Consider the following 17,345-nt stretch of genomic DNA (forward strand, 5'->3'; position numbering starts at 1 on the left):
AAGTGCGGCGGCGCTCCCGCCGAGGGTTCGGATCCCACATACAGACCGGCCGCTCACTGGCTGAGCGAGGAGCGGGGGCAACACCGAGGGTTGCGATCCCGTAGCCGGTCCCGGTCCAGTACGGGCGCGACACTGAGGGTTGCGATCCGTTGCCGGTCACGAAAAAAGACAAAAAAAAAAAAAAAAAAGAAGCTTTAGACGATGTGATGTGTCTTTATAGAATCAGCGTTGGTAGGTGAGACCTACTTTCCTCTTCTTTTTTGTTAGCGGACTGTGAGCACACCTGATGCTGAGGGGGACCCAGGAGCATCAGGATTCAAAACTCTGGTCACAGTGTAAGATGTTCTTCAAGGGGGCTGAATGGGGATAAGTGTTTACTTCTGATGATCTCTAGAAACACAGCCCTCCCCAAATTCAGCAAGATACTGCAGACCGTCAGCTCAGCAGTTCTCAGGAGAGCAGGTTAAGCCAGATCTCCTGGCCAGGCCCGGAGTGTCTGACTGGGGTCCACAGGTCACAGTGAGCAGAGACTCTGCACCCCTAATAGCCCTGAGCCCACTTTGGGGCCCCTGCATTAGATGTAAGAGGAGGAGATGGGACAGGTGGGTAGGAAAAGATAAGATGAAGTCTGTCTTTCCAAGACACTCCTGAGCTTCTCAACTCAGGAGCCTGTCAGAGCTCGATCCTTTTCTCCCCTTCACATGGACCTTGCAGAGGCTGCCTGGGATGTCCAGGGAAATGACCTTGAGCAGGTCCCAGAGGAGCCAGCTCCCCACCACATCTGTGACCAACACTCACTCGCTGGCAAACTGCCGGGCCTCCTGCAGCCTCTGCAGCTCTTGGGGCAGCAAGGTCTGGAAGTGTTTCCTCCACCAACTGCACAGCACTGGCTCCAGGCGTGGCCACCACATCTCACGGACAAAGACCACCAGGATTAGGGGTGGCTGCATCTAGACGCATCTCCAGTTGCCACAACCAAGAAGACATGGAAGCCTCCAGTGGCCACTGAAGATGTCCTGCGGCTCACACCCCCCAAGCCCCTCTGCAGGCCACCAGCACAGGTCACACCCACCGGTGACATTGTAACTTCAGAGACAGTATCGCATTTGCCTCGTTTAAGGGTCAAAGCAATTCCATGAGGCATCCTTACACTCCCTGATGGGAGCAGACACAAATGTGGGAGAAGGGAGGTTGGTCACATGCCCCTGGACTGGGCTTGCCTAACCCTCACCCCCTGCTGAGAGCTGGTGTTTTATTTATTTAATTTTTTTTTTTGGCAGCTGGTTGGTACAGGGGGGATTGAACCCCATACCTTGGTGTTATCAGCACCAAGGTCTAACCCACTGAGCTAACCAGCTAGCCCCTTAATTTCAATTATTTATTTTAGATGTTTTAAACACAGAATAGCTCATTTACAGTGAATTCCACCTAACTGAGCAGCAAACTAGGTGAAATGCCACAGCTGCTGAGGGGGCTCTCTGGGGAAAGTGCTGCATTAAAGGAAATGGACCTCGAGTCCCCTGGCCAGTTAGTGTTCAGTGTTCTACCTGACAACACGGAGAAGGAAGCAAGACAACTGCATGTACTCAGGACTCTGAGGAAGCTCACGGCAGCCCAAGGACCCTGCTCCCTCTCCTCCCACACCCTGGACCCCAAAATGTCAGATCAATCAGCAGGAAGCTGAGGTGGCCCCTCTGTTCCCAAATCCTAAGACTGCGTGAAGGACACAGTCCTGGGGGCTGAGTGCTCCTACTCCTGCTGTGCACTGACCTGCTCTATCTATCGCTCACTCTTCCTGACACATCTTCTCTTGAATTGTAACTAGGATGGTTAGCAAAAGCTGCTGAGAAGCCCTGCGTGGCCACAGAGACCCCCGACTCGTTGCAGAAACATCTCCCAAGAAGCCGGCGGACCTACCAGAGCAGAGGTCAAAATCAAGGGGCATTTGGTCTGGCACTCAGTCAGGGTCATGTTGGCTGTCAGGGAGGGGTCTCTGCTATGTAAACAGGCATTCAGGAGCCCCTGCAGATGAGAACACTCCAGAAGCTCAGCGGTTTGCCATATCCCATGCTCCAGCACCCGTGAGGAAACAGGGCCTGAAAGACATCCTCACTTCAAAAGCACCACCCGGATATGTAGACCCACCCACGGGTTCCGAGAGGCCATGATGGAGGTGCCGAGGGATGGGTTACCCTGAAGAAGTGGATGGTGATGTCGTGGGTCAGGACGCCTCCATGGGAGAAGTTTCTCTGCAAAACAGTGAGCGGACTGAGTTGTGAAGGAAACAGTAAAGGTTAGTGCCACCCTCACCAGGACCCACTGACCACAGGGGCCAGCCCAGACATGTGCTCCAGGCCTTCCCTGCTCACTGCCTCACCAGATACGGCCCCTTAAAGGCTTCTCGGTGTGACTAGGTCCCCAGCACGGCACGGGAGCTGGGGATGTGCCTGACGGAGGGTCTACAGTGGAGGATGACAAGGGCAGCTCTCTGCTTCCTCTGTCCTTTGCTAACCAAGCCTGTCCTGCACGCGTCCCACCTGGCTGCTCTCACACGCGTTCTGAGAGAGCTTTGAGAAGCTCAACCTTCAGTAGGAACTTAAAGAGAATCATGAGTGATTTCTAAAGCTTTCAAGTCATCTCACTTCCTCTGTTTTCCTGTCACCTTTTAAAGTGCCACACAACTGAAACGGAACCTTAGTTCAATCTTTAGTCATAACTGCATATTTTAAAATAAGAAACAGGTTTTTAGGAGTAAAAGCTGCTCCCTTAGAGCAGAAGGAGCCATTGTCTCCCTGATCCTGACACACTCACATCTACAACTGCCACCATTTGGTTAAGAACATGCAACCTGGTCTGGGCAGTATCTGAATGGGAACAGGGCTGCCCAGCAGGTGGCAGTGGTCGTAAGATCACATGGCTTTTGTACATGTGAAACATGTCAAAATTGGACAGAAATGCATGGAGGCTTGGCAAGCAGAGTGGTCTGCAAAATTCCATGGGTCAGAACATCAAGATTTGAAGGGAAATCTGAAAAGGAACTTGAGCTCTGGAGAAAATCGTCTGCAGCTGTCCTGCCGTGGCTGAGGGCCCTGCCAGCACGAGCATGCTTTCTCTTGCAGGACTTGCTGGGCATCACTTTCCACTGGCTGTCCACTGCTTTCCTTGGTAATCCCCATGGCAGGACACACACAGAGGTTGCAGGAGCTATGGTCAGCACCCCAGCCAACACCCCCTCTTCCTGTGTCCCCTCAGTTGGGTTGACACACACGGCTGGCACTTACCAGCTCAGAGTTGACCAGGTGGAAGAACTCCTCGCAGCTGGGAGTGGTGGGCTGTCTGGCCTGGAAGCTGCTGACGAGCACAGATGGAGGCATGCAGAGGAGGATCCTTGGAGAGAAGGGGCCATGTCAATAGTGCAGGCACACACACGTCGCTCCTGCCCAAGGCTCAGACTCTCAGCAGCACAACCCTCCTGGAATCCTCAAGCCAGTGGGGCTGTTGGAACCAGAGTCACTGGTCTGCAGCTGCTGCCCCCGCCCCAATAAGTATCTGTGCCCAGCCTGTGCATGGCGCTTGCCTGCTACAGACACTCAAAATGTGTTACCAACAAACCATTTTTGACAGTTGCATAATCACCAGTAGCAGGAAGCAGCAACATCTGATGGGGTGATTCCCTGTGACTGGGGAACCGCATCATTTCACACTCTTTATTATAAGTATGGCTGCAATTAACATCTTTAGCACACAGTTTTCCTTATTTCGACATGAGTTCCTTATGCTACATCCTTCAACAGAGGGATTCCCGAGTCTGAACAGGAAGATTATAATCCAAAGCACCTTTGAAACCTCCAGACCTTGCTGTCCATGGGAACTACCAAGGACAAGGAACCACTACACTCTTGGGGTTGGGGAGGGGAGGAAACCTCGACGTGAAGACAAACCCTGGGGTGAGGTGCCAAGAGGAGGCCGTGCCCAGGCGTGTTACCGTTTGTACATGAGCAGCTCCCGCTGTCTCTGCAGGCTGGCGGCCACACCCCACCCACTTGCCAGAGCCTGGAGCCGTCTGCGAAAAACCCCAAAGAGGAAGTGCCCCTGAGAAGGGGAGCGGCCGTGTGGGGCCCCTGGGCCTTGCTCCAACTCCAGCTCAACAGCCATCTCCTGGAAAAGAGCGAGACCAAGACATTTCCCAGTGTGCGTCCCATCCCCAGCGTGGAGGCAGACAAGTCCTCAGGGATTACTGTGCAGCCCCCATCAGGGACCAACAGACACTCGGGAGAGGGCTCTCCACCAAGAAGGACGAGTGGGCCCAGTTTTACTTAGAAATCATTTTAAAATTGCAGAAATAAAAGCGTAGAGAAAGGAATGCCCACATGCCCTTCACCCAGGTTCATTATGGCTAACATTTTATGCTGATGATCAGTTTTGCTCTCTCTACGCATGTAGGTAGGTGTGTGCACAAGGGAAATTTCCTCCTGAACAATCTGAGGGTGAATCACGTACATAAGGTCCTTGACCTCAAACACATCCAAGTGCATTTCCTCAGGCTGGTTTGACTCTGTCACCGTAGCATGGCCACAATTCTGCCTGCCCTGACAGCTGCTGAACAACTGGGCTCTCCACAGAGGGCCGGGTGGGCATCCCACTGTCAGAGCTGGTGAGCTTTCTTTGTTTTGGAACATTTCCACAGACACTCTGTTTTTTATGACATTGACATATCTGCTCAAAATAATTGTGAACTCCACTTTGGAACTACATTCAGAATCTTGTGTCCTACTCCTTTAAATATTTTTAATGATGGCAAACACTTGTCTTCCAAGGACGAGTGTGATCTTCAGAGCCCAGTCTGGAGAGCCACATCACGACAGACACCACGGGCTGAAGCTCTGGACTGGCGTCCGTGCCGTCTGCATTCACCTCATCCTCCTGCATCCTCAGGGTCCAGCCCAGCATGGTGGCATGGAGGTGGGCTCTGAGCGCTCTAGCAATGCACCCATCAGCAGATGCTGTCTCTGCCTTCTGGCATGTTGCTGCTCCTGGAAGCTTCCACAGAACCTGATCGAGGCTGCATTTGCCACCCACAGGCTGGGCCATCGCAGCTTTTATCCCACTGCGTGAAATTCAACGTCTGAGCTGGCTGGAGAACACACTCGTGGGACCCCTCTGTGCCCACTGCAGATCCCGGCACAATACCTTCAGGTGGGAGACTGCAACAGCAAACACGGAATCCTGACTTCATGGGCAAGACACTGAGGAAACATGGTACCTGAGCCCACTGCCCAGGCTGTGGGCATGCCGCAGAGCAAGACAGAGCAGGGAGGATGGCACAGGTTGGCACGTGCACAGCAGGCACTCAGTCCATGTCTGCTGACACACACATGCAGTCTACCTGTGCAAGCGTGGATGCAGCAACAGCATGCACACACGCCTGCATCCAACCACAGCCTGTGTGACCTCAAAGCCCCACTCTGTGGGCACGGAGCTGCGTCTGCCTTCTGCCTCCTTCCGATATCCGTAAAGATGGATGTGGAGGACAAAAGGTCAAGGTGGGGGGTCAGGGGTCTTGGGTCTCTTTTTTTGTGGTAAGTTTTACTCATTTGTAAGTAAATTTTCCCAGTACGCAAAACACACCCTATGGCTTCTCTCCCACTGTCCGCATGTTCTGAACTCAGGCACTTTAAGAGTGGCAGCAGAGAAACCACCAGGAAACACAAAGCCTCAGGTATAATCATGTAAAATAAACCTTCATGTACTCTTCCAAAGGCCAGACTCGGGCGTACACAGAGGACCTGGGGGGGCCTCCATGGGCACCTGGCTCCTAAGTGACCCCAGAGCTCACCTGAAAGATGGAGGGGCAGGATGTGAGCTGAGAATGCCTTTGTGTTTAAGCTCGAATACCACGGGCTCCCTGTGCTTCTGACAGGGTGTGAGCACCAGACAGCCACAAGCTGCCTATCGGCCCGTGAAGCACAAAAGTCCCCCAGCCTTCGAGTGCTGGGTCACCAATGTTACCTTCTCAGCAACATCCAAGTGGAGCAGCCAAGAGTTAAAAAGTAGAAAATGGTGAAGTAACAATTTTACCACCAAAGTTGGTATTTCCTTAATTTCCTCTATTTTCACATTTTAAGTGTCCCCAAAATTAGAGATGCTTACAGCATTACGGCTTTTGTTTCTGTGCTTTTGTGATGTTCACCTGTGGAGTAAATTCACAGAGCACACTGGTGCTCTGGATCTCAGCCACTGCACAGATGATGTGAGTTTTCATTTTGCTTGGTTGTGTTAGAAACTGTTATGGAAACTGAGAATAAATATTTTAGTAGCAGGTGGCTTAAATGCAGTGGACATACTGAGTTATGGCATCCTCCAACTCACCTGCAATCTGCAAAGAATATCCCGATTTCCTGTGCGGCTACCAAGGACCAAGTCAGAACTCTCTGAGTGGTCATAACTCCTTGAACTGAAATGAAAATATGTAAAAGCCTCCTCAGTATTTCCTAACTGTGCTGGAGTTCCCAGTTATCCTCCTGCCTCCAGTGGGGTGACCACTGTGCTTTTCCAATGGCATGACACACAGTAACCAACAAAAAACCAACAAAATCTTCACCAAAATATCAGCAACCCAAATGCAGCAAATATTAAATGAATTATGTACCACCAACAAGTAGAATTTATCCCAAGAATGATAGGTTGGTTTAACATCCAAAAATATAATGCACTTACCAATAAAATAAAAAATGAAAATCACCTGATCATCTCAATAGATGCAGACAAAGCATTAGACAAGATTTTATACTCTTTCATGATAAAAACACTCGAGATGTAATAAAAGAGAATTTTCTCATTCTGATACAGGGCATCTGTGAAGAACCCACAGCTAACATCATACTTAGTGATGAAAGACTGAAAGCTTTTCCCCTGAGAACAGGAACAAGAAAAAGATGTCCTTTCTCACCACCTCCATTCAAACTGTACTGGAAGTTCTAGCCAGGGTAATTCACAAGAAAAGGAAATAAAAGACATCTGGATTAAAAAGGTAAGTTAAACTATCTCTACTCACAGATGATATGACCTTATATATAGAAAACCCTAAAGAATCCACACAAGAAAGCTGTTAGAGCTAATAACTGAGTTCAGTGAATCAATATATAAAAATCAATTGTATTTCTAAACACTAGCAATCAATAATGAAAAATGAAATTAAGGCAATAGTTCCATTTACAATACCATTGAACAGGATAAAACATTTAGGAATAAATTTAACCACAGAGGTATAAGACTTGTACACTGATTGCTTAAAGAAATTATAGAGGGAAAAAAAAGAGAAAGAAGACCTAAAAAACTGGAAAGACATCACATGTTCATAGATAGGAAGACTTAATATTAAGATGGCAATACCACCCAAATTCATCTAAAGACTACATGGAATTCCTACGAGGCGGCCAGCCAGCTTTGTAGAACTGACAGGCTGATCCTAAAGTTCAGATGGGAGTGCAAAGAACCCAGAAGCATATTAATCCTGAAAAAGAATAAAGTTGAGGACTCACATTTCCCAGATTTCAAAACCTACTAAAAAACTACAGTAATCAAAATAATGCAGTACTGCCATACAGAGGCACATAGACCAATGGAGCAGAATTTACAGTCCATGAATATATCCTCACATGAATGGTCAACTGATTTTAAGGCTGGGCAAGTGCAATGGTGAGAAAGGGGAAGAGTAGAACAAGGGGTTCGACCTGCACTGACTATGAAGTCACCTGAGATGAAAGTCCACAGGCCAAGGCCATTCAATGGGAAAGGGGTCTTTCCAACTATCGGTGCCAGGACAGCTGGCTATCTCCATGTAAAAGAGTGAAGGTGGACCTATCTCATGCTACACACAAAATAACTCAAAGTGGATCAAAAACTTCAATGTAAGAGCTAAAACTAAAAGCAGACAGATTGGATTCCATGAAAATTTTAAACTTTTATATATCAAAGAACACTATCAAGGGAGTGAAAAGATAACCCACATAATGAAAGAAACTATTTACAAGTCATACAAATAGCCTGTATCTGGAATGTGTGAAGAACTCCCACAACTCAATAAGTAACCTAATTTTAAAATGGGCAAAGGGTGCAAATGGGCCTTTCTCCAAAGAAGACGTATAGATGGTCAACAAGCACACAGAACGACACTCCATACCATTAACCACCAGGGAAATGCAAATCACAGCCACAATGAAACAGCACTTCATACCCACTAGGATGCTACTATCAAAAAGTCAGGACATCCAGGCAAGCTACAGAGCCAGCCTGATGCCCAGGGGGTCCTGGGCCTTGGCCCTGGCCCCACCTGCAACCAGATCCTAGAGCGTACTTATCAACCATGGGAGTTTCCTTGGGACTTTGAGGTGTGTGACTTATCTGTTCATGTCGTTCACCAAACTACTGCTTAGACTTTTCTAATTCATTTTTAAGAGTTCCTTTTGCAACAAGGATGTTAATCTTTATGTGTTTAAAAAAAGAAAAGTAGAGAGTAGAATAATACTTACCAGAGGCTGGGAGGGGCGGGGGAAGATTAGGGGTGAACTAATGGGGACAAAAAACTATGCTATCTACCCTAAGTGAATCCCTGTGCAAGATATGTGTGTATTGAAACAACACACTGTACCTCACAAAAATAAATAACATTGAATTTAAAAAAGTCAGATAACAACAACAATACACTGTAGGCAATGATGTGGAGAAATCAGAACCTTCCTGTACTGCCAGTGGGAATGTAAGGTGGTACAGCCAGTCCCGGAAGAGCCTGACAGTTCCTCAAAAAATTAAACACAGAATTACCATATTACCTAGCAGTTCCACTCCTATGCATATTCCCAAGGAAAATGAAAACGTAGGCCCATACAAAAACCTGCACACAAATGTTCACAGCAGCATTATTCACAATAGCCAAAAAGTAGAAACAACCCAATGACATACTTAAAAGCAAGGTGTTTTTGGCATTTGCACTGCTAACCTTTGGTAGAAGTCCAGTAGCACATCGACAAGAACCGTGCAGGCAGCTTCCAGGTCTCCCTCACAGCCCCCAGAAGCAGCGGGTGCAGGCAGGAAGTGCTCGTGGATCGCCCACTGGTGGAAGTCCCATCTGCAACGACGAAAACTGAGGTCAACTCTGAGAGGTGCTTCACAGCTCGGAGCTCCCCACAACCTGGAAGTAAGCCTTTCAGTGAGGAGCACAGCACACAGCACTGCAGATGCTGGGGTTGGCAGGGTTGGAACACCAATGGCTTGTGGCCTGGAGATGCGGGAAAGGCCCAGTCTCAGGGGCAACCTCTGTTACCAGTCAAAGCCCATGTAGGGTGTCATCTCACTGGGCCAGTGAATGGGATGGGCAGCTAGTTACACAAATGCAGGCCAAGAAGTCACCCAGGATGTATGAACTACTACTACAACTACTGTCCCCTTAGCACCCCTCACATGCCCAGGACAGCATGTCTAACCTCTCCCCAGTCTCATTAATCCAGTTCCTGGTGCCCCACAAAAGCCAGCACTTCTCCACAGAGCATGCCCCACTGGCCACTGCACCCCACCCTGCATCACACCCACCTTCTCTGCTCCTCCCCCACCTGGTCACTCGTGGCCCACTCAGCTGCTGGTGTCTTCAGAAGGTCTGTCCCCACCTTTAACCCATTCTCCTGTGTCCACCTGCTTGATGCCTGGGCCACACACAGGTGCACAGTCCCCTGACGAGAGCCCAGTTGGGGGGTGGGGGACCCTGTGTGAGCCTCATCTGCCCTAATCTGTATAAAGGTGCCATGTGGAAGGGACTATCTTGTCCACGCTGCATGCTCAGTTTCTAGAACATTCTAGAAGTGTCTGAGACAGCAGAAGCTCAATAAACGTTTCTCGAGTAAAGAATAAATAATTGAAATTGTGCTCAAAGGTCATACAGTTAAACCAAACATCAAATTGGGGACATAACGATGAACACAGACTTTAAGACACTGTAGAAAACTGTGTATAACGTTTAAAAGGGCAGCTCCCTTTAAACACTTACCTCTCTGTATCTGAAAGACCATCAGCTTCAGGCTGCACGTCCAGTTCCAGCTGTAACCAGTCTCTGTAAGTTAGCTGAGAGAAGAGGAGCGACTTTGCACCACAAGGACAGCACACACACATCAGACGTCTGACAAAGATCTGTGTCCGTGTCATAATGACATTGCAGTGAAGTGAAAGAGACTCACAGGAAGGAAACCATCCTTATTTTCTGTCAAGAATAATTCCTATTCTTGGGCCGGCCCAGTGGCGCACTGGAGAGTGCGCCGCTTGGGAGCGCAGCGGCGCTCCTGCCGAGGGTTCGGATCCCATGTGGAGACCGGTTCCCACTCACTGGCTGAGTGTGGTGCGGGCGCAACACTGAGGGTTGTGATCCCGTTACCGGTCAGTAAAAAAGACAAAAAGGAAAAAAAAAATGAATAATTCCTATTCTTATGCCATTTCCCTACCATGAAACGCCAGCACCAAGACGTTAGTGCTGTACCACCTTTTCCATGTGTAAAAAGGCCACTTTCATGGAATGCGTTTCACAGTAAGCCCTGAGAAGTGGAGAACTGATGTGCTGCTTATTAACTCTGAAGCTAACTAAAGCTGTTCAGATTGGTGCTTCTAAGTTAAATTCTCTGGCACACTGCCTAGTTTCAGACAGTTAACCTGTGGCATCTACAACAGTGCTGCCTGTTAGATTACTGTATAGCAGCACCAGGAAAGAAAATAACCAAAGAATATATTTTGACATAATAAACAACATGCTTCAAAACTCATGGTAGCATATTTTTTGTTTGAAAATTCTTAGAACAGTTTCACAAAGTAACATTGAATAATCTCAAAACTTCACACTGTGGGGGAAAAAACACGTCATGGAAACATTTGTGCAACAGTCTTCCATTTGGGTAAAGCCCAAGGCAGAGTGAAAATTCTTAGAACAGTTTCACAAAGTAACATTGAATAATCTCAAAACTTCACACTGTGGGGAAAAAAACACGTCATGGAAACATTTGTGCAACAGTCTTCCATTTGGGTAAAGCCCAAGGCAGACACGATCTCTGCTCAGGGACACGCACATCACCCACGGCACAACCAAGGAGAGAGGCTGCGACTGCCCCACAGACAGGACCGGCCCTCGAGGTGCTGGTGGGCGGCAGCGGTGCTGCCCCCTTCAGTGCTTACACTGGACAATGTCGGGCCTACTCTGGTATAACTGATACAGCCAACAATAAAAGAAAAGATGTAATCAAAGAATCTTCACATTATTTTCCTAAAGACCAAAACAAACACCCTAGGAAATACATCAGGAACAAGGTAACGTCAGGTGTGGGGGGGGGTTGGGGGCGAGTTTAGAGAGCCGAGACCCCATCATGGAGCCCAGCACGCGTGTTTAAAATACATCCTTATCCATCTTTCAAATTTTCTACAAAAATTTACTGTTGGGAGAAATTGGGCAAAGGGTAGCAGAGTCCTGTTTGTTTCTTAAAGCTGCACTTGAAGCCATAATTATCTCAATAAAGATTTCAAGTTCAAGGTCCAGGGTTCAATCCCTGCTGGCCAGCCGCCAAAAAAAAGAAAAAGATTACTCCTCACACACAAACCTGAGGATCAGGATGTGAAGTGACACGTGGGAAGGGATGGCAGACCTACGTGAAAGTCTTTCTCCCTCAACAGCTCTTGGAAGGTCCTCTGTCTCCACACGGAGAGGGCGGCTCGCTGCCAGTCTGCCGAGGGAAGGAGCGTGGGTCTCCAGGGAAGGCCAGCTGCGTCCTCCTGAGAAAGAGGTTCTCGGGCCTCTGAGAACAGCCTGAGCACGATGAACTGAAACTGAACAGACAGTGGCACGATTGTCGTGAGAGGCTGAGAACACGTTCAGGTGGAGACAGCCTCACCACACATAGGACGCCATGGCGAGGCGAGCTCACCCCAGCCCCTCAGCATCTCGGTGAACAGCCCCATGTGTCTCTGTCTCTGATCGTCTCCTTGGGCTGAATGCCTAGAAGCACAGAATTGATGAATCAAAACTGCCCTCCAGAGGGTGCTGCTGGTCTAGGCCTGCTGCAGTGAATACACCTGTCACCTCTCAGCCTTTGCCAGTATGGGTGTTCTCACTAAGAGTGTGCCAACTGGATAAGCAAAGTGTGACATCAGTGACACATTAACTAGCATGTCTTTGCCTCTTAGAAATATTAGACTTTCTTTCCACATGTAATGAGACCTCAGCTGCTCAAGGACCATAGCCCTGACCAGCAAGACCGGCAAGCCCAGCACAGCCTCTCCCAATCTCCTTTCACACCTTTAAAAACGTGGCACCTGGGACTAAGTTCCTCAAAGTAAATGACTGGGAAGCACAGGTGCAGCCTGGTCCCCTGGGGCTGCTCCCCAATTCTGACTTATCTGGGCAGGGCCCAGGAATCTGTACTTTCCAAAAGCTTCTCCGCTGATTCTGTGTGAAGCCTGCAACTGAAAACCACTGTTTTATGCACAAGAGATGTTCATCAAAACTCTGCAAAAGGAAAACACAGGTTCATAATTTAACTTTACCTTTGTTTCTGACATTTCGGGCTTCTAACATTCATCTTCAAATTTCTCTGTCCTTCTGACACATGTAACAAGCACTTACTAGATAAGGGAAATTAGAATTCTTTAAATGGGAAGATACTTTTTATGAATACCTACCTTTTAATTTATCTATCTCATAAATATCGGTGTCTTTTTCTTTAAGGGGGGCACACTTGCAGTTGTCATCTTATGCCCCCGATTTAAACTCAGAGAACAGAAGGAAAAGGCAGCCTCTGAGAGAGAGCACAATCCATCGAAACGGCTAAGATCAACACAGAGGTGGCAGAAGACCCCTGCTTTCTGGATAGAAAGCTGCATAAACCTGAGACATACAAAAGAACAGAAAAATAGGAAGCTAATAGACCTACCTTTTTTACAAGGCCTGGAGATAAACAGCTGTATAAAATATCATTTTTCTGGGAAGAAAACTTGCACAAAGAATAAGAAATTGCTGCTGTACAAAATCTGAAAATAGAAAATAGAAATTACAATGTAGAAATGTGATCCATACAAAATAAGGGACAAGAAAAATAAGTTTGAATTTCACAAAACTGAATTTGGCCAATTCTAAACAGGATGAGACTCAGTCCTTGGTTTAGAAAAACCTCCACGCATCCTCAGTGATAAGCTCAGCCACCTCTCCTGAGATAGGGACACGCGTGCACATGTGGGGACAGCCATACCCAGACACACAAGGAATGTCAGGAGGAGTGTGTGCATGCGTGTGTGTGTGCATTGCATGTGCGGTGCAGGGAATACTCTGATGGGAGGCACGCAGACACCTGCAGCCTGGTGTGTGCATCTGTGTAACAATGTGAGCAGCAGCTGCAGAAGTGCAGAGAGAAAAGCGTGCTCAGCATATTTGAGGGGTGATTGTGTGTGCACAGGCAAGTAAATGTAACTTCAATTGTAACTTTGTAAATCGAGTTCAACCACCTCTGTAGCTTTTGCCTGTCTATCTGTGACAGGCTCTGAGGTGTATAAAGGGAAAAGATGAACAGAAACTGACCCTGGGGACCAGGAAAAGGCACACAGGAGGCCCCTTCACAACCACCCTAACATGCCCATGAGCATCAGAGGGCAAAACAGGATAACCCATGCGTTAAAAAAATAAAAATGGCAATACCCATGTGAAAAATCAATTCTCGTTAGTAAGCAGGGCACACTGGAATGAGATTTCCCAAGGCAGAGATGACTTTAAAATGATTCCCAGTAGGAAGTCACTGCTGTGACATTCCTATTTAGTGTCCTAGTGTTTCTTCTTACAAATACAGAGACACATTTTACCCTCCCCTCTCACTTCCTAAGAAGAAGCATCCCAGATACAGAGTTTAGCGTTTTGCTCTCTTTGCTCGACAGTGTATCTTGAGGTGCCTCACGTTAGCAAGAGGAGATGGCCTCCTCACCTTCCTGCAGTTGTTGGCATTGCACTAGCAATGGGTGCTTTCTCTCCAGCCTCCCGTAATCACAAAAAGGCTGACATGGAGGCCCTGAGCAGTCTGGGCTCTCACCAGGAAGGTGCCTCGGGCTGACTCCCAGTGGGGGCTGCTGTTGTGTCCAAAGGTTCATGAGGGGCTGTGTCCAGCACCTGCTTCCCTCAGGCCCACATATGGCCCTCGGCTCTGTCTACACTTTTATGCCTTTTCTCAGTTCTCCACTAATGAATGGACCGCACATCTATCGGTGCCTCCGTCCAGACCGTCCTCACTCTGACTGCCTACCTGCCCCCCCAGGGTCTCTCGGATGTTGCTATGATGCTCTGGCTCTCACCACAGCCCTCCCCCCCAGCTACCTGGGCCAAACTCTGCCCAAGGAATACGGGTGCTGATCCCCAGGATCTCCACAGCTGCAAGCCTGGCCACTAACAGCTGCCATAGGAGTGTCCTGCCTTCTGTCCTGACCTGTTCTCTCACCGCAGCAGCCACAGGGAACCCTTCAGACCCAAGTCATCCCACAGCTAGACCCCTAAATGGCTGCTCAGCACCCACCCACTCCCAGCATGGGCCATGCTGGCATGCTCCACACTCACTGCCAACTCTCTGGGTGTCCCCTGCAGAGAAGGGAAACTCCCCAGAGGCAGGGACAGGGCTTGGCACACAGCAGTGCTCAAGGAAGGCATAGGCAGTGAGTGGTGGGGCGTGCCTGGCGTGCAGAGAGGGGTGGGGTGTGGCTGGCGTGTGGTGGGACGTGGCTGGCGTGTGGTGGCAGTGCTCAGATGAAAGATTTTACAACCCCGTGAGATGAGTTTACTTTCTGACAGTGTAGTGCCCTTGGAGCTCACCCTACAGAGAGTCAGACGTGTGTTTGGTCTGAGGCTGCTCACCACAGGGAAGCCCAAACATCTAACCAGAGGGGACTGGTCCCGCCGACCATCAGACAACCCCAAGACAAGCAAAGCAGCTCTCACCGCAACACGAATGATGTGGTAAACGTGTGATCTACCACTGATTCTAGTAATATTAATTCAGCAGTTTAGTAGAGTAGCATGATTCTACTTTTATAAACAAAAAACAAATGCACATATTGTAATTATATGTAAAATAAAATTTGGAAGGATATATACCAAACTGTTAAAAAGTGAGTATCCCCGGATGGTATGATTTTCTGCACATCTGTTTTCTCTAATTTTATCTGGTGAACACGTGTCACTTTTCTCGAGAAGAGAGAAGCAATGACCGAGAAGCAAGGGACAGCTCACCTCAGGCAGAAGAGCGAGGACTCCCTGGTGCTGCAGGTCAGGAGGCTGTCCAACAGCTCTGGGACGGTGAGGCCCCTGGCAGGGGCAGGAGGGTCCACCTCCACCTCCGGGAGAGCAGACCTGGACTCACCCAAGTGGATGGCCAGGGCGGCCAAGCCCAGTACCTGTGGGACACTCAAGCTCGGGCCCTGAAATGAGGGGAGGAGGAGGTGGCAGAGCTGCCGATGGCCCACTGCCCAGCTGGGAGGCTGACAAGGCCCTGGAAAAAAGCAGAGGCAGCTCAGGCCCCTGGCATAGTCCACGGGGCTGTGGCCCTCATGGAGCCGGGGCCTACCTGCTGACGGAGCAGCTGGCAAAGCCGGGTGAGCACCGCGGGGAGCAGCCTGTGTCCACACATGATCCTCACAAAGAGGGCGGCCCAGGGGCCCTGCCTGTAGAGACACCGCAGGGACCACTGGCACTGGCCATCCACAGCCCTGCACATCCCTCCAGGCACAGGAGGCCCAAGGAAGGGCTACATTGTTCCCCAAAACAACATAAAGATCCACAGTCTGCTGTGGGGATTCCCCACTTCTGCTGAGTCCCCACTTGATAAAACCTAGCATCACCGTCTACTCCTGCTGAGCTGAGCTCACATCTGCCAGGCCCTGTGGTCTCAGTACAGCAGAAGAGGCAGGAAGAGGCACCCAGGACAGCTCAAAGCCCCCCACGAGACTTCTGAGCCTTTACCTCTCTGGGGGGGTGAAGCTGGAGGCTGCCATTAGGTTCTGACAAAAAGACGTCAGCAGGAGGTCCACTACCTGCGGGGAGAGAGATAGGGCCATCGTCACTGTGAGGTGCTGCATCCATGGACGAGAGTACCACAGAGCAACCAACACTCATGTTCACACCTGACGTCAGCAGCTCCGCTGTGCATCTGAAGAGGAAATTACAACATGTGGTACCAGGGACCCCCATTCCCTAGGGCCATCGTCACTGTGAGGTGCTGCATCCATGGACGAGAGTACCACAGAGCAACCAACACTCATGTTCACACCTGACGTCGGCAGCTCCGCTGTGCATCTGAAGAGGAAATTACAACATGTGGTACCAGGGACCCCCATTCCCACCCTGAGAACATGAGGCCAATGGCCGTCACGCAATCTCCAATCACAAAATTTTATAATAGCAAGCGGGATCAGCAAACCTTGTCTGTAAGGGTCAAAAAGTAAATATTTTAAGCTTTGGGACTGCAGATGGCCTCTGTTTCATATTCTTTAAAAATGCAAAAAGAGGGGCCAGCCCATGGCTCACTCCAGAGAGTGTAGTGCTGACTACACCAAGTTAAGGGTTAAGATCCCCTTACCGGTCACCTTTATTTAAAAAAAAAAAAAAAGTCAAAAGAGTTCTTTGTACACATATAGGCTGTGGTGGGCAGGCCGATGCTGGCACAAAGCCCCTGAACATTCATGTGTGCAGTTTATCTAGCAAAACAAACTTTATTAAGACACAATTCTATGCATTTAATAGTCTTTGCAGAATCTAAGAAACAGCTGACATCTCGGTACCTAATGCTAAGGCGCCCACCCTTACCTTCTGTTCTTGCTGCTCAAGTTTTGGAGCAAGGACACTGAGCTGAATCTTTGACATCTCAAAGCTGCCATCATCCTCACTGTGGCCCAAGGCAGCCCTCACTCTTGCAGAAATCATGGCTATCTGCACAGAGATAACTGCAGAGAAGTCAGTTAGATTAGATGGGGAGGGTGGGAATAGGGAGGTTGGGGGTGCTGACAGGATCTTGCAGAAAACCAGGCAGTATCAGCCACTGACCGTGCCACTCTGGCAGACCCCAGCCCCCTCCTCTGGGCAACACTCCCCACTAACCCTGCTGGCTCTGATGACCCCCACCCAGACAATGAAGACTTGTGTTTTTTCATATTGCAGGTGGCACAGTGGTGAGACTACGGACACACACAGGGGACCTGCTGCCTCGTGACACTGAGCACGTGACATGGGCAGAAGGGGGCCAAATGCTGTATTCCTTCACTGACACAAAGCTCCACTTTTTATTTTCTCCATC

At 49.1% G+C, this 17,345-nt stretch overlaps 1 protein-coding gene across 1 annotated transcript in view; it reads right to left on the minus strand.

Annotated features, from left to right (window-relative positions):
* FANCA (Fanconi anemia, complementation group A) overlaps nucleotides 1-17,345 on the minus strand; it is a 64,284-nt gene that overhangs the window by 5,118 nt on the left and 41,821 nt on the right. The window contains exons 23-36 of the mRNA XM_008563561.1: nucleotides 16,859-16,995; nucleotides 16,016-16,086; nucleotides 15,621-15,717; nucleotides 15,287-15,474; nucleotides 12,957-13,053; nucleotides 11,677-11,853; nucleotides 10,040-10,113; nucleotides 8,999-9,127; nucleotides 6,370-6,454; nucleotides 3,986-4,158; nucleotides 3,282-3,387; nucleotides 2,193-2,249; nucleotides 1,918-2,022; nucleotides 799-911 (exon numbers count right to left, since the gene is read on the minus strand). Coding sequence (XP_008561783.1) covers nucleotides 799-911; nucleotides 1,918-2,022; nucleotides 2,193-2,249; nucleotides 3,282-3,387; nucleotides 3,986-4,158; nucleotides 6,370-6,454; nucleotides 8,999-9,127; nucleotides 10,040-10,113; nucleotides 11,677-11,853; nucleotides 12,957-13,053; nucleotides 15,287-15,474; nucleotides 15,621-15,717; nucleotides 16,016-16,086; nucleotides 16,859-16,995 — 1,609 coding nt within the window. The remainder of the gene's footprint in view (nucleotides 1-798; nucleotides 912-1,917; nucleotides 2,023-2,192; nucleotides 2,250-3,281; nucleotides 3,388-3,985; nucleotides 4,159-6,369; nucleotides 6,455-8,998; nucleotides 9,128-10,039; nucleotides 10,114-11,676; nucleotides 11,854-12,956; nucleotides 13,054-15,286; nucleotides 15,475-15,620; nucleotides 15,718-16,015; nucleotides 16,087-16,858; nucleotides 16,996-17,345) is intronic.

The sequence above is a fragment of the Galeopterus variegatus genome, unplaced genomic scaffold (assembly GCF_000696425.1).
Source record: "Galeopterus variegatus unplaced genomic scaffold, G_variegatus-3.0.2 Scaffold174, whole genome shotgun sequence".
Lineage (NCBI taxonomy): Eukaryota > Metazoa > Chordata > Mammalia > Dermoptera > Cynocephalidae > Galeopterus > Galeopterus variegatus.